The sequence below is a fragment of the Acanthaster planci genome, linkage group LG02 (assembly GCF_054643075.1).
Source record: "Acanthaster planci isolate LZ-2023a linkage group LG02, COTS_SCS, whole genome shotgun sequence".
NCBI lineage: Eukaryota > Metazoa > Echinodermata > Asteroidea > Valvatida > Acanthasteridae > Acanthaster > Acanthaster planci.
Genome location: NC_141778.1, coordinates 21,724,567 through 21,742,354, shown reverse-complemented (window position 1 = coordinate 21,742,354; position 17,788 = coordinate 21,724,567). Strand labels below are relative to the sequence as shown.

General features: G+C 42.6%; 1 protein-coding gene across 1 annotated transcript in view; it reads right to left on the bottom strand.

Moving 5' to 3' along the window:
* Positions 1–17,788, bottom strand: part of LOC110976121 (uncharacterized) — a 62,090-nt gene that overhangs the window by 8,996 nt on the left and 35,306 nt on the right. The window contains exons 5-10 of the mRNA XM_022229142.2: positions 16,583–16,699; positions 8,667–8,801; positions 7,730–7,852; positions 7,030–7,194; positions 4,773–5,018; positions 2,167–2,298 (exon numbers count right to left, since the gene is read on the bottom strand). Coding sequence (XP_022084834.1) covers positions 2,167–2,298; positions 4,773–5,018; positions 7,030–7,194; positions 7,730–7,852; positions 8,667–8,801; positions 16,583–16,699 — 918 coding nt within the window. The remainder of the gene's footprint in view (positions 1–2,166; positions 2,299–4,772; positions 5,019–7,029; positions 7,195–7,729; positions 7,853–8,666; positions 8,802–16,582; positions 16,700–17,788) is intronic.

Below are 17,788 nucleotides of genomic sequence, written 5' to 3'. Positions count from 1 at the left end.
TTGACCAAAGTCGCTGTAAATCAAGTTCGTCCCAGGACTCAAACCTTCATGGACAGTTCCTGCCGACATTGATATAGCCCTTTGATGGCAGCCACACTCTGCTACATGTACAGAAGAACTTCAGGAAGCACACATAGCTAGGCTTATTGTGGTCAGTGCCTTATACAACAAGTGCGATCACCTTTAAAATTATTTATAGTATAAATTTTTTTAATTGACAGGCAAAGGTTCTTCCCGGAATGAGCTTAAACTGGACAAAGCAAATATGTCTGTCTTGCAGCAGAAACTCTGAACATTTTTTTTATTTTCATTTGGCTCCACAAATCAAAACTGGATAGAGTGGTCAAAACCAGTACACTAAAAACAAACAAACAAACATGGGATTCAGGTCCCATCACTGATGCAAATGGACCTCCAATTCAATCACAAGTCAAAAATGTGAGATTACAATTTAGGCGCGAGGTCAAAATACAGATGGTTTAGAAACAGTTCAACGGTTGGTGTTAATCCCCCCTTCATTCCGTTCGTCTTTTGGTGTTGGACGGTTCAACGGTTTGAAAAGAACCGTCTGCCCTGGACTGTCTAGCTTCACGAGCAACCCTGACAACAATGGAGTTTATGGCTTACACAGCCGTAGTTGTGAACAATAGATCTTATTCAAGGAGAACTTCAGTGGCCCCGGTCAGCCTAGTGGTTAACACCTTGTGATGGAGACGCAAAATCAACTGCATTCCAGGCTACAGACATTTCTCTAGCTTCAGAAACGTTTTGAGCGCCACAAAGTCAATGTTCGTCTTTAAGCATTTTTAGACTGGGAAATAAATAAGTTTATATGGAAGTGACGGGAAATGCCAAACACGGTTGCCTCATTTTACCGCCTGATCTATAGTCTCTGAAAGGAAATATCCGCATAAACACAATCTGAATTTATTTTTAACTTCAGTCACGTGTACCATCTTCTTTGAAAGTAATAAAAAAGTCAACCTCCGCATAAAATAGTGCTGCAAGTAGGTGTCAAGGTTCAGTTCGGTTCAGACACGGCTCGGAAATTTTTTGCCGAACTTCGGATCGGTTGGGGTTCGGACATGTACACACATGTACACGTACAATGCACAGTGAGACATCCAAAGGCTTGCTACGAATTTGAATGTGCCGCATAGGCCTATATAATATTTCTGTGTATAAAATTATGAATCTCCTATCTCTCCCCATCCACGAGCAACTTTGTTACCGCTGGAGGTGGGACAGTTTCTGACCGTGTTTTGCCGACCAGAAGCGGTTGTGTTCGGACCACGCTTGACTCAACAAAACGATCGCAAGATATGTGCAAGTAGAGCAGACAGCATGCTCAATTAGGACTTTCCTCCAGTTCAGAATACAAGGTCAAATTAAATCTCAAGCGAATAGTGTTTTGGTTATATTGGCAAAATAGATTCAACTGCAAAAATATGGCTTTTGTTGCATTTCTGGGGAGGAACCTTTCCAAGGACGGCGCCCACGTGACCAAAGGGGCGATTTTTCATCAGCCTTTTTACACAGTAAAAAAAGAAGTTTTTATCTATAACTACATGTTGGCGAGCAGAACACTAAGTCATGTATGATTCAGGTAAATACTATTTCGAGCTAGTATATTCGATTCTGCAGGTATACAATTAGGTGTGTATTTGACTCACGATACTGAGACAAAATATCAAGATTACAGGGTAACGAGACCTGAAAAGACTGGTTTGGAAACCAACAGCGCAACACAACTACTCAATACAGATGTTTTATCAGGAAGTTAAAACAGTCTGCCGATCTAAATCCTGCTGCACAGCTGCAAAGTAAAGAGCTATTGTTATGTCTCATCCGCCAGACCGCAGAAGTCTAAGATGCCGTAATGCAATGAGCTGTCTATTGTTTACTGGAAGCTACAGAGTGCATGGTGTACTCGACCGCAACGGTTTGGCCAGAGTTTGTCTGTTCGATGTTGACCATCCGTGGGGCTTGGCGTTTACAAAGCGATGAACGCTTTCAAAGCGTTTGTATTTTGACCTCAAGCCTTATGGGTCACAATTAAGCGTCATGGGTCCTGGAGAAGGACATTGGCCGAGGACTGTCACCAGTCCAGCACCTTAGTCTAGCCTTTGATAGACTTCTAGTCCATGACAAAATGGACATACATACCCTCAGGTAAACTCAAGCGGAAATTCTTCTCTTCACCACCACTTCCAAACTCAAAGGCCTTTGAGGTGGCAACACGATAGAGGAAACTGGTGTACTCGTCGAAACGCTTCATCTGAATACTGACAACGTTACCTGTGGTGGGTGAAAAAAAGAGCAGACTGGATCACAACAGTTGAAAAAGTGTGATCGCGACGATCCACACAAGGGAGAGTGATTTGGCAACTCATGAAAAAATAGGACTTTATTTCAATTTGTTTGCAAATTTAATTGTTGATGTAAGAACACCTCAGCAATGGTATGTCTGTAACCCGTGTACAATGCTGTCCAGTGAACTTGTTGATAATTGGAAGTTTTCTTTAGGAAGCACAACCCCAACCCTTGAAATGAATGTGAATATCCTAAATACAACAACTTAATATTCATTAGACAGTACAACCATTCCTATGACAACTAAACACCTATGAAATCTGGTCCCTCTTCCCTCGTTGTATCGTCGTAACATTCAAAACCCCCCTTCTGTTTGCGCAATGACTAACAATCAGTCCGCATTTTGGAAGTTCTAAATTCACATTAGAGTGGCCCATCGCATCCTGCACCATCTCCAGAGCAAATCTCCATAAAAGGAGACTGTTTACAACTACTCATGAGAGGCACATACCAAAACATGACTAGAGGGGTGTTTAAAAAAAAAAGTAAATTTGTTGAACAAAAATCACATGAAATTCATAATTCTTTCTTTGTTTTGACTTTTTGACTTGGAAGGTACATTATCTATGATTAATGTCTCTCACTTTGAGCTGGGGCAATTAATCAGCATCCCTTCTCCTGATCTGGTCTTAAACCAACGTTTAAGACCTGCCAAGTACATATTTATTCCCTTATGGAAACATCATTTATTTGGACTTTTACAGTTATTCAGTGAGACCCGCTTAATCACCCTTCCGTCAGACTACAGAATTCTTTTTAAGTCAGCAACACCATCATCGTCACCCCCAGGAAGGCATCAAGGGGGCGCTAAACTGCTCAAGATCTCCTCTGTTTTTGTTTTAGACTATTTGGGGACGAAAAACGGATGAGGTTTGACTACACTAAGAGAAAAGGCATAGCTATCAACTTGCCAAGTCACCCTTGTTTTCTGCACACAAGAACCTCCTTATAACTTATTGATGTTGACAAAAAGACACGTTTTCCCCATCTGAATGTGCACGGTTTCAGATGAAAATGCAATGCCCATATGCATCATCTGTGTCACATGAGCACCGTTAAGCCTAACCATGCTGAACCCAACAAGGTTATGCAGGATTTCAATGGTCCCCAGTGCATGCTAGTGTTGGGTGGTTCTGTGCAATAATTGATTAGAATCAAGTCCAAACTTTCAATTAGACTTGTATTTCCACTAGTTTTCATAGGAAGCAATTTCCCAAAGTGATTACATGTACATCTGATTTGGACTATGTCTGATGCCCTGATTGAAATCAGGAGTGACAGATAATGAAAATTAAAATTTCAACGATGATAACTTGATTTGGCTGTGCAATTGGACTTCCGAGGAGAATAGCCTTGAAGATGGAAAATGGCAGACAAACAAAAGTCCTGTGGATTTCTATGTTTGATTTCTGCATTGTTTACTTCTGACCAGAATTTTTCTGTTCGCGTGCGAGGAAGAGGTGGCCAATATTCCTCCAGAAGTATATTCATGAGGCAGGTCACCATATGCTTGAACTAAAAATTGCTATGTCCAAATACAATACCAAACATTTTTGGCAAACTCCCTCGTATTTCTTATGGTGGCACTGTACTGAAATCATTTTGTATAGAAATTCCCAAAGGTAGCATTTTGTCATGCCAGTTTTGCCAGTGGAAACTGGAATTGATTTTGAGTGATATTGTGATTCCTGAATGGAGTTAAAATTGACTCCAGGAATCGGCCGGCACTGATGTAACAATGTGTGGGCTAAGCCCACAACCCAATTTCACTGCGCTGCTAAGCACACAATTATACGCTAACAGAGGCTCTGCGTATTTCACAGAGATGGTAAGCAGTAAGCACGGCAAGAGGCACGTACGCTTACCTAAGAGGACAAATTGATTTAGTGTAGTAACAGCACAACGGAAATCTCTTACGCATGTGCAAACGTAGGCACAACCACGCCAAGTACCACCATGAAATAGTGCTCCCAGTTAGCAAAATTGTCTGCTGTAGTAAGCATGACATTTCTGCTGTTTAGGCAGTGTCATGAGATTGGGCCCAGGAACAGAGCATCATGATGTTACACCCGTGTATGACCGAAAGGGCATACATGTGCAGGTGTTACATTAAAATATGATGTGATGCGCAGTCCTGTAAAAAAAAAAAAAAAAAAAGGGGGGGGGGCAATTTCCATGACCTCTACACTGAGTCTTCAGCTGAATCTCAACATTGATGGGAGAGCTATACATGTACCGTATATACATGTACATTGTAAGTCACATCAACAAGAGTTCAAATGGGTCTCAGTACACAGCTAGTCCATCGTCTGTCAGTACGTAGGTACCCACATAATCACAATTGCTAGTGACACTTAGAGACAAAAGATTGGTGCGTCTCTTTCATATCTCCTACATACCTCCTTCTGGGTGTACTCTGTAGGTCTTGACGCTGTCCACATAGTCATCTTTGCTGGCCACCAGCTCCAACGGGACATCAGCTGGCACTTGTAAGGTGACCAGACCATTCAAATCCGTGGTGCCCTCTGCGACAATCTCAGTCTGTCCGTCGTCGCGGTCCAACAGCGCCCTGACACCGACCTCTGCTAGGGGCAGATCCTCCTCTGCTGGATCAACCGCTACTATCATGACTGGGATCGTCGTGGCTGCACGTGATCATAATGAATACAAACCAGTATTTATTACAAAGGTTTACGCAAACGTTATAAGGTCGGATGCCAGCCATTACGACATCCAATGCTGTTTCCAATTCGACTGCTTCTCCATGATTGCAGGTACCACACACTTCTGTGGGAAGTGACTGCAACTCACCAACGGCCAGTGGTACCATGTCATGACTTACAGGGGTGGTCGAACTGTGAATAACCTTTACACTACACGACAGGCTCTGACCCACCAAGTAACTTAAGACTGCAGGAACTACTCTTGGGAGGAGTTCAGGAAAAAGCGAAGCAAATTTGATGGGGAAAAAAAAGGCCGTGAAATCTACTCGAGTTGAAATGTGTTCAGCTGTTTCGAATACACAGCCAAAATTTTGATCTGATGTCACAATTTGGTCACTTTTAGACCAAGTACGAGTTGGCTCCCTTAGGTTCATGCCTTTTGGATATGCACATACCCTTACATTTCTTGTGAAATAACTTGATCAAAGACTTACGTGATCATGCCAGGGCTCACCATGACCTATACAGAACTTGGTGCAAAAACCATATTATTGGGCTCTTCAAATAAAGAATTCCACTAATCGGCATGCTATGCACAGGCTTCTGATGAAATTGCTGCAGAAATAGCCAACAAGCCCGTTTAAAAAAAGATCTAAACTCTTCCCACATTAGGAATGAACATTACCAACTACATGGCCTTGCCAACAAGGTTGTGTGAATGTGCCCGAGAATCAAGTTATGTAGGCACTGTGTGTGTACGCAGAATATATCCACATATTGTACAAAGTTGTGAATGAATGCAAGCAGTCCAGGATGACACAACTAAGTGTTATTCAAGCTTGTGTGCATGTTTTTCTTCATTTTGCCATCCACAGTGGTTTGTGGTATCACATAGACACGAAATGAACCTCATCATTGAAGTAAACCTTTCTGTAAGTTTGTTTGTCCTGCTTCAGGTTTATTATATCTTGGGCTCCTTCCGTTACATAATGCATGGAGGAAGCACAGTGTGGTCCGCGAGCCCCCTTGAAGAAAGGCTGTGATATGATACTAGCATATGTGCGTGTACATACCATGAAACATGACACTATTTCCAATTACCTATGACGCTGGTGATGCATATGGTTTAAAAGCAGGGTCCAAGTACAGTATTGGCCAATTTTCAAGGGTTATCCAATGGCATGGCAAAGCAATAGTTTTGAAGTGATCCCTTGAAATCCATTCTTAAAGATCTTAAAGACATTAGAATGCTCATCCCAATCTCGTTATTTTTATCTATCACTCCTTACAAAACCCTGATGATATTGAAATGGCAGTAACATGCGTCAACAAAGACAGCAGTCTGCCTTTAGACACTGAGCCAAAAAGACTAACGACCAGATTTACGCAGAAGCCATTCCGGTGAGATCATCCAGCCGGCAGGTGGTGTTGGCCCTACAGAGTGCTATGACCAGCCAAAGTGCACTCGGGCACTCAAACAGGGCATGTGCGCATGAGTGTGGCGGCTCTGCAGTGTGGCATCGCCGCCGCGGATTAGTCGTTATGAGGACAAGGGACTTTAAATCCACTGTTTAGTCACAAAGAACTGATGAAGGGATAAATTTGGGTCCTTTCCGGATGTAGACCTACGTCGACTCTCAAATCGTCCACAGATTTTAATTCTGCTGAGTCAAAAACACTGATCTCCCACATTGGGGCGAGATTGGAGAAAAATAAAAAATATCCTGGAAGTAATAACCGAAGGTTTGATCATGGCTCCACAGCAGTGTAGGGTCCATGCTTGCTCCGAGGCATCCCTTAGAGTACTCATTTCTTGTGGTCAATATCAACTGTTATGCCTAAAATGCCATATACTCAGGATTTTCTGGATTTTAAAATAGATGGCTCGAAAAATCCTGACACCAGGATGAACAAATCTCACCTCTGAAAAGCACAGTTACAGATAATAAATGATTGATCAAGAACGTGACAACATTTTGTCTGAAACACATACGGGTGCAAGTTTCTCCATCTCCGACAAACGTGGGCGGGCAACTACCGCAGACGTATTGCTTGACTACGGTAGTCCCATCTGCTGGTACACTGCCTTCAGGGTTCACTGGTCTGTCCGTACATTCCACGTCTTGGAAGCAGGGATTGTCCAAGCAAGTTGTAGTGTCTTAAAATAGAATGGAGAATCCAGGAAGGGATTTAGATATATTAAGAAAGTATACAAACGAGGTTGATAACTTGCCAACAGTATCATCAGCCCAATCACTAAGAGAGCTTTGACCTATTGCTTGCTAAATTCAATGTAGCACGATGGGGCTAAATGTGGCATCACTGTTCAGTTCAAATGTCGGAGTCCGCTTTTGAACGGCACATCTCCTAGGTGACACGGTTGGAAGATGTGTCTCACAGAAAAACTATGAACTTGTGAATGGTTGAAGGGATTTAACCATGTTTAACATTTTGGATAAATTGCAAACATCCATGCAAAAGTCAAATGGTACTTAAAGCCCATATAGTGTCAGCATCTGGCAGCCTCTCTCCCCCCCCCTTCAATGCCCTGTCCCCGCCCCCAATCTGTACCCTACAACCTTGCCCAAGGTAAAGGCCAGTTAACACTTGGTGTGGAAGCCAACACAACAGTTGTACTGTCATGAGAGAGTAAGTGAATACATTGATACCTGGGCGCTGTACAGTATACGTACCGACCGGAATGCACCTGTAACCATCGCCAACGTAGCCTTCATTGCACTTGCACTGAAACCCACCAAGGACGTTGACACAGATAGCGTTAGCATCGCAGCGATTACTGTCACATTCATTCTCATCTGAGCATGGAGAATAAAAGATGAGTTGTGACATAAAACCCAACTGTAACACTTTGAGGATGATTTGAATTTGATAGGGAGGATGTGGCATTGATTCATCAAAGCTTGCCCCATAAATGAATACAACTTACTTAAGGACTTGATAGACTTTGTGCAAGACCCAGGACTGAATTAAGAAAAGATTCAGAAATTAAGGCAAAGAACTTAAAACAAGACACCAGACATGAGAAAAGCTTAGCTGAGAACTTGAGATATGATGACAGTCAAATTGATAGAGATCAACGACATCGAGCCAAGAATGAGTGCTTGAAACTAGACTCAAGACTGTAACAATATTTTAAAGAAAACACTAGAAGCAAACTTCAGGACTTCATGTTGAGAAAAAAAATGACTAACTCAGAAGACAACAGATTCAGACCTAATGACACAAATTGAAATGTGGCTGAATACCTCAAAATTGGAAGAAAAAACACTACACACAACTAAGGCATAAATACATATAGGTTGAGACAAAGAATCACAACTTAACACAAGTTTGAAAATATGCTTTCAAACTCAAGTTTCTGAACACCGTTGCCACAAATCAAAGAACTCAGACAAGACTCAAAAACTTGAGGTTGACCGAGTACCTTGGACCAAATGCAGCATTTGAGACAAAAATTATAACTTCAGTCACAACTTTCAAAGACTCAGGTTTAATCAGAAAACATTTAGTTACTCAGACACGGAAGCAGGAACTCCACTCAACTAGCCAAGACAGGAGCCTTTTCATTTGAGTTTCTCCAGATATCCAGTCATCTGAGGACTGACTCACCCACACAATCCAGCTCCCCATTGACGTAGGCAAACTTGTAGCCAGCTGGACACAGACACATGTAGTTGCCGTAGGTGTTCTTGCATCTTCTCCCAGGTGGACACTCTGCAGTGCCCGATGCACACTCGTCCACATCTACAAAAGATAATAAAAAACACAATATACATTTGACTTCTTAAAAAATGTGTGTGACCGTCTAGGAAAACAGTCTTTCTTCTCTCAAAATGAATTTCTGTCAGGAAAGGGGGGAAAACCTGCCTCCCTATGAAGCCTCAGTACTGGACTGCCTTGGGCCCAACAGCATTGTGCTGTAAAGTGGTCCGGAGAGGATTAATTCTTTGAAAATTGTACACAAATTTCTGCAGTCAGAGAAGACCACAGCCTACTTTGCACCAAGGGGCACTGTGGCTGCCACGCATTTTGGCTGTCTCTCATTTCAAAAATTCAACAAAATTGCACATTTCCAAATGGCTGTCTCCAAATTTCTTGGAGAAGTAGCCAAAATGTTTGTCATTATTATTACATAGCAGCAAGAGTCCCTGTCGATGTAATTGTAATAGTCGCTTTAAACTAAACAAACAATGCATACATGGTAAGAAAAAGGTTTCCAGCCTTCTGCCAAGTGCATACCGCTGTGTGGCCCTGGCTCAGATAGAAGCCATCAAGTTCCTAGGAACCATTCACTTAGTGCCCTCCTCCAAGTTATACCACCACTGCCCGTCAGTCAGATCCCCTCAGTGCAAATTCCAATTAACTCATTGTAATTTACAACAGTCAACGTTGTGTCAAGTCTTTTGCCAATGAGACTTGCATAGGCAACAATCTGGGCATGTTTCCCCTCTAACTCGTAGAAGTCTTAATTATCAAAACCAATGGAAGTTACTGTGTTAAAAGTTTTGTAAGTAGAGTTCTGCTTCGCAAACAATTTTCAAATGAGGGGAGGGGGCATTTGTGAGACAACCGGTATCACGCACTAGCCATTAATGAGTCTTCCAAAAGCGTGAAGGTTGGGACACCATTAACCCCTAAGTAAAAAAATTGGGGGGGGGGGTCATGTAGCCCTAGTGGTCCCCGTGCTTCCACCACCAGTGGTTGCAGATGTTTACAAAGTAAAGCATTCAACTACTAAACTTATGTTGGACGGAATTCACCCCCCGGGTGGTTTCGAATTCACTTTGGTTTCAAGAATACGACACAAGTTATTACATACAATAATAACTGTTGTGAGAAAACACTTTACGGTTCATGTTTGTTTCAGACACAAAACACAAGGTTATTAGGAGGCTATGTCAATTTGTGGGCATTAAAGAGTTTTATGCAGGAGGCTGTTTTTTGTCCCAAATAGCTGCTGAAATCTGAACTCAATCTCATCTACTTTTTATAGTTTGTTTGATTTCTCGGCTTATGAAGAGCACGCCATTAAGGCAGTGTCATCTCACACATGAACACAATGACACAGGACCATTACTTCTATTTTTACCAATATCTATGAATCATCAATTGTGGTGATGATCAAATATCGGAATCAGAAAATTGCATTTTTGATGAAATCACCATGATGTCAAAGAATTTCAGAGAAACAGACGGGGTTACTTGAATGATCGGAAAAAAAAGTTTTGTTAAGGAGATATACTAAACAGAATGAAGACAAAACAAATCATAAAAATCATGTGATGACATCATCATTACATCACATTTGTATGTACACCTGAAGATCACAGGCCCTAGGTATGCTGAACATTTGTGTCAGGTTTCAAGATGACATGCTATGCTCAGTGATATAGTGCCTCGACGCTGAGGCTAAGTTGGCCTTAAGGTTGCCTAATAAGACTTGACATTTAGGGCCTCTGCCTTGAGGCTTGCAGGCAAATGCCTCAGCCTTCAGAATCAAATACCTTGCTATTTCAGAGCCTAGCTGTGCAAGGCCCATCAATGGTTAGATTTTCCAGGGCACCTAGACCGATTGTGCCTGCTAAGTCACATGACCTACAGTGGGTATCAAACATCAACAGACATGGTGTCCTCCCACAGCGAAATGTGTTTTAGGCAGTGTTAACAAAAATGAAGCCAATTTCTGGTAACACATCAGCGGAAGCGTGAGTAATGTACCAATCTTCAACTTTATTTTTGGTAAATGACACTTTTGACAGACTTTGCTATGGGAGGACACGCTTGATACCCATTATGGGTCATATGACACACACTGGGTGTAATCAGTCTAGTTTGAATTTTTGTATACATAACAGAGGTTCAGCTGTATAGCTGTTGACAAAATCTGCTGTGACTGGTATCTTATTTAATCAAAATGTTGCCATGGAGAAGTGAGACTTTTGCAATTTGACATTTTGGTACTGTAATAGGCCTAGGACATTTTGCATCTTCCAAAACACAAGGATTTAATCATTTTCTAGGCATTCATGTACTTGTGACAACAAGGCCAGGGAGATAGTGGAGTAGATTTGAAGAACATCATCCTATCAATGCTAAGGACTGCCGATCACACTATGCTGCTCTCCGGAACAGATAATCATGCTCATTAGAAGGTCACCTTCCACATGGTCTGATTTTGAAAGCACCATACAGAATTAGTTTTACTTATCATCTGTAACTGGATTTTTAGATAGTCAGTGTAATAAATAACCAGTTTGATACAGTGAGTTCAAACTGCATCCCAAATTTAACATTCATTTTCTCCCAAAGTATTAATCCTAAATCACTGATTTCTGATCCAATGAAAGCTTAGAGTATTTTTTACTCATACTGAAAACTGTTTTGAATCTCGTGCTGCGATGCTGAGATATTTCGATTAAGTATCACAACTCAGTCTTATCATAAACAGATTCACTTGCAAGTATATGCAATCACTAAATTCAAATCCTACAATTATCACACAGCAAGCTTAGATTCTTGACTTCTTCAGAATTTTGTCTAGTTCTGAAATTGATGAGGCTGGCCAGCGAATGTGTCAATTCCTATTTCAGAAGATTTGGTTGTTTAATTAACAGCACAATGAGTTTACAACAAAAAACAGCTTCAGTCGAACAAGGGCTTTGGAAGTCAATTTGTAATTATGGGTTTTATCTTTTCTTCAACTGTAACATTAATCACTTCAAAGTTTTCACCATTTCAGGATGTTGTTTGTTTGTTGATGGAAAAGATGACAGGTTTTAACATAAACAGAACCCTGCTAAGTTCGTCGCATTCACGTTTTGTAGGTCTTTTCAATTATCTTACAGTGTTAAAATGGTCTCACGGTGCAAACACAACACTTTGATTGCCGACGTAATCCCACTGGACTAAAGGACAGAGCAGTTGTCTCACATTACTGAGGTTATTCACAGTGCATCATTGGATTTAAATGAAGCCTTCAATTTTGAAAAGAAAACATTCAAAGCTTCTATTTGAACTTCAAAACAATTTTATGCGCTTATGTGGGGAAAATATAGATGTAACTTTTGGCTTGGTTTTTTTTTGGCGGGGGGGTACTGTGTTAAAACGTGGTTTTATACTAGAGGACCATGGCCTTGGACTTGAGGGTTAAGCATTGGCCTTAATCTTAAAGTTTGATGACCAAAGGCTGAGCCGTGAAGACCAAAGCTTTTACTCCAACACTGCTTGTACGGTCTCGAAGAAAAGCCGCAAAGAGAGTATTACCGTCAAGACAAAAATAATACAGACCAGCGTAGTCCAAGGAGAAAGAACTCATACAATAGGGGACGGTATTCACTTTGAGCCCGATAAAAGCGAATTTTACTCACTGAAGCTGAAGGCTTGCGCTTCAGAAAGGATGATTTCATCACAGAAGGCCGGCCATTTGCACAGAGTAGTCACTTCATGCCGCGCATGTTAGAAATAATGTTTAGCGCACCGACAACATGAACGAGGGCGCTCTTTTGAGTGTGCGGACACTGTCCATAGACAACACACAAGCAGACCGCTGCCGTGTCGATGCCGTTGCGTCTTAGCTAGGATTGAGGTGCACAGCTTAATAAACTTCTCCTTTTTCGAACTAGCCAAGGTGTAAATTTTCTCACCTTTTCAATAAAGTCGATATTCAATTCAAAAATTAATAACAGATCTGACGGTGTCCGTCGAACGGGACGCAGACGGAATGCTACATGGTCATTTATCGGAACACCCCACCATTAAAAGCATCAATTTTATGGGTGCATGATTATAAAAGGAACATGACTCCCATAATCCTGTCCTTTGAGTAAAAGTCCCAGGGATGAGTAGGCCTGTGCGGTTACGCATTAGTACATCAAACCTTCCGCAGCGTGCGTTCAAAATCCACTAATCCGCTCCCTCCCACCTAACCACCCGGTACCACGCTACCCGGTCAAAAATAGCACAGTTACGTGTACTCCGGCGACGTCACACACCAATTACACGTCGAATTCAATTTCGCTACAAGTTTTCCTAGATCTCCCGTTCTCCATTTCTGTCTATCAAATACAAGAGGGATTTCGGCGATCAGACCTTGACATTTATGATGGCGGGGTGACATCCCAAACCAATAAAGTGATTATTTCCACATTTGCAACTACATGTGACATGTCGGGCAATAACTCACCGTAACGACGTGCACGTTACTTCTTGTCAAGTTCGACAGAACTTTTGAAGAAGTACCAACACCCTTAAAAAAGAACTTCCGCAGGAGGAACGCCGAAAATTCGTCTCCTCTCGAGAATCATTTGAGTATTTATGCAGAGTGACAGTCTGGAAAGCTGTACACCTTCTAAACGAATATTCATATCATGAACCCTTTAACTTTATGCTTGAAAATAACCTGTAAGCCCAAACTTTCTCCAGACATTACGATGCCTTATCAGGGCAACTGAGACTAGTCGGGTATTATTATCGAGTGGGTTGGGAGAAGGAAGTCGGGAGGTCTCCCAGGGACTACCAGGAAGTATTACTTTGCGGATGCTGGCTATTTTCGGTGAAAATTGGCATTTCCAATCTGGGCAATCTGTAGAGGCCACCCACAAACCTCGAGGAGGTTCCATAACAATGATGGTGCACGCACGCACAATCTGTTTTCATGTATGGACAAGTCAATTTTAAAGGCAGGTTGCTGAAAACTCTGAAGCCAACTAGGCTAATCAACAAGAATTTAAAGTCGATGTCCGACTTGCTGTTGTCAAGTACAAAACTGTTCGCCGTTAAAATAGCCCGTGACCTCCACGGCCGGAGACCGTAGTCTTTCAACTAACCGTTCGTTGATGGGAAACAAACCGGTTTTTCTGAAACCGTTCTCGAACATATGGAATGACACCAACCGAGCCTGTACCTTAACAAATTACATGCACCTGTTTCTGCCTCAAACTGAAACACCCCCTCATCGGTTGAGAAGAGCCGCGTTGGTTGGGAGCTCTCAATTTGTTGAAAGCGATGCCACCGTGACGCGTGCGTTTGTGAACGAGCGAAGTTCATTTCAGACCAAAGGAGCCCCCGTTTCTAAGAAAATAACACCCTCTCTGCTCCCGTTCGAGGCCCATAGTGTAATTCGATAACCAGAAATAGAAGCCATTACTACCTGTGGCACAACGCTCGTAGACAGGGCTGGGGCCTGTTGTGATTTGCCAAATGCACGTGCGCGTCAAGCTGAGGAATGTGCGTGTGAGTGCGGTGCCAACGCACTTATGGCGTCTACTCAGATTGGTCTATCCACTCCGAGCAGGTACAAAAGAGGGCGTGTATTGAAATTAAACTGACATTCCGCCAAGACATGGGCTGCATCCGAATCTATTGTTTAAAGCTAGGTCTAGGTCTTCGCTCCATTGGAAATGTGTGGAGACGCGTAGACAATAGACCTAGCCGTAGCTCTGGAAGCCCGTTTTGGACACGGCCATAGGTTACACATCAAACCGCGTAGACGCGCAAGTTTATGCACTTTTGGCGCAGAGCACACTGAGTATGCGCAGCAAATATAATCTAGAATGTACGGTCTTCGCGTGCACGCCGAACGCGCGTAAAAACCCATTTGTAAAACTGTCTTTCTTTCGCCGGTGAAGGGTCACTTCAGCTTAGGGCGGATATTGTTTGATTACTTTTAAATCTGAGAAAAGGCATGAACCATCACAAACATACAAACGCATAGATCATCAGATCGCATTCCAAACTATCATGTACATTTCGTGATCTGCGCGGCGCCCGACTAAAATCAAAACAAGGGGCAAATTCACCCCTCGGTATGGGGAATGTACCGAGGACAGTTGAAGAATTCCAGCCTTAAATTTCTACGAAGCTATTTTTCGATTGTGAAAAAAATCCTCAGTTAACTTAATCTGGCTCGTGTAGATTAAAAAAATGCGGTTGCAACTCTTTAAAAGAAGACACAACAGTGCCAAAAAGCAAAAAAAGTGAATGTATTTTGGGTAAACATGTAAACAAAATTATGCAGGCAATGGAAGTGCGTTGCGCGTAATGCGCATTAAACGAGCTGTCATCCACTGTTCTGCCGACTGTTTACCTAACCGCTTCGAGCTGAACAAAAAAGGGCTTGTTTTTTGTTTTGTTGTTGTTGTTGTTGTTTTAGGGGGGGTACTCAATACATAGGCACGCCACGCATGAGGCGGGCAAGTATTTTTATGCGCGCCGAGTATGCGTCACAAATTTACTCCGGTATGTATGGTCTTTGCGTACACGCAGAACGCGTGCAAGAACCCGCTTGTAACCAACTGTCTTTCGCCGATTAGGGGTGCACTTCAGATCGGGGCGGATATTTTTCAAAATCACGGTTGTACGCGCGAGACTGACGGTCCATGCGTTACTCTGTATGAACAACAGCCGATGTGATGTAAACACGGGATCAAATTTGCCGTAGCAAAGGGCAAACAATAGCGGGGGTGGGGATGCACTTCAAAGAACACGCTAGGGGTGTGGTCTCTTGGTACTTCCGATGTCCCCACAGACTTTCAGTATCTCTCTTTTTTAAATTTCTATAAGAAAAATTTCCGTCGCAATCTTAGCACTTCACTGATCCAGACAGGGATTGTCTATTTCAAAACAGTAAGCTAATACGTGACAAGCATGCAAGCAGAACCCCTTCGATGAGCAATTCCCTAGCCTGTCTGCGCAGTGCTCAGCCCCAGTCCCCGGGGCCCACTCACAGAAAACTCCCCCCCCCCCGTTTCCGTCCTCCTCTGCTGACCCAGAAACGTCATGAACTCTGACATGAGAGGACATGATATCCGTTTTCGGAATGTCGAATAATAAGCGAGGGTAGTTCTGCTCCATATACAGGACTAGACCGTTCAATGGCCATTCAAGGACTCTTTTAGGAGGGAAATTAAGATCTGTCCTTTTCCCCCAAACCGATTCCTCGTCGCAACGAAGTACAGTGGCGTATCGATGTTTCAGGTCTGGGCTGTGAATGCAAAATGGATTTTTTTTTCGAAAAGCTATGGCCCAAGCATTTTTATCGGTAAAAATTCCTCAACCTTTCGGGTGGTGCACGGAACTGTTAGCAGTTTCAATATCTAAAAAGAAAAAGAAGAAACGGTAACGTGTCTGCGGGCACATGTTGCCCCCCCTGGATACATCGCTATCGATTGTCAAAAAAGGAAAGAAACAGATTCAACGATCCATGGATGGATGTGCTATACAAAAACCATCACATTCACAATGACGTCATACAATGCTGTTCATTTCCGTATTACCGGTATTTCCGGTATTACACTCTCTCGATATCCCGAGAACATATAGGCTATCAGACCGTCTCTAAAATGGAAAGCTTCAAGAATCCCTGAGAGTAAGTCCTGACTCCAAACTATTTTGAGGCTCATAGATTATGATGAAGTTCCTCTATTAAAACAGTTTCGGGAGTCTGACCTTACGCGGAAATTCTCTATCAAGGTCTAGCTTGCAGTCAACTTTTTCGGGTATCGAGAAACACAATCCAAGCTTTTTACCCGTGCAGCCGAGGCCATTGGGCAGGAGAGCCAGGCCGTCGGGGCAGAAACATGTGAAGCCATCCTCGTACTGAATACAGCCAAATGCGCATCTGGTTTCGGAACAGCGATCGTCACCTAGCAAGGAGAAAGTACACAGAAACAAAATGATAGACCAACAAAAAACATCTCAAGGAAGCGAGCATAATGTGGGAGGACGGAGAGTCGGGCAGGATGAAGTGGGGAAATACCACGCGATGTGGCTTGATTTTGGCACCTAAAAGCAGATCAGCGTTTGAGTAGCTACGGCCATTTTGTGTTCAAAATTGAAAGCGCAAGACAGAGTCCAAATTGCTTTTCTGCGGCTTGAAGCTGAAATTACACACAGGTCTATATGGGAAGGGGCTGGAGAGACTACTCGTAGACACGTGTGTATTTTCAAGCCGCAGCCTTAGTCGGACACGGCCTAATCTGTCGCGCTCCCTTTTCTTATAATAGCGAGCCAATACTCTGGGTCAAAACTGTGCTCGTTAGAGTCGGGATTTACCAGCACAATCTTTAGTTTTTCACTATTGATTCGTCAGCAGTGTTGACTCTCAAATCAGCTTCCTAAAACTTTGAACATACAGAAGAAGGTAACCGTTAAACCCACATAAATCAGAAATTGAAACACAGGTTGAGAAAGAAACGTTCAAGGTCTTTAAAACCCGTGTTCGCTTCGAGAGTAAACATTTCTTTGTCCTCTAAAGCACTCATATCAGAAACAACAAATAGTGAGATTTTATGAGTGGGGGTGTACAACGCCGAGTTTCCAATATCTCAGCCCAACCGCTTTTACCCGCAATTATCGGCGGATATCTGGACAGCGCCCGCTGTGATTCATGGCACTTCCTGTTTTTAACCTTCAAAGTCATTAAAAGTATATTTATTTAGCGCCGGGGGTGACGCCTGGCCTAAATGTGTTGTTGCTTTTTTCAGCGCTAAAATTGGAAGAATGTTTCTGTTCTAGCAGACAACACAGTTCTGGGAGTGTATTAACGCCCCTGCGTAGTCTATTTCTTTTCGGTAATGGTGAAAAGTGTGTTACCACATTATACTGCATGCAAGGTGTAAAGTTGATCTTCGACATTAAGTTTCCTTTGTTTAAGTGCAAGGATTTTTTTTAAAGAGTTGTCTGCTCTAGCTGTGTGGTCCAAGATCAAGGCTACAGCTCCTTTCCTATAGGTG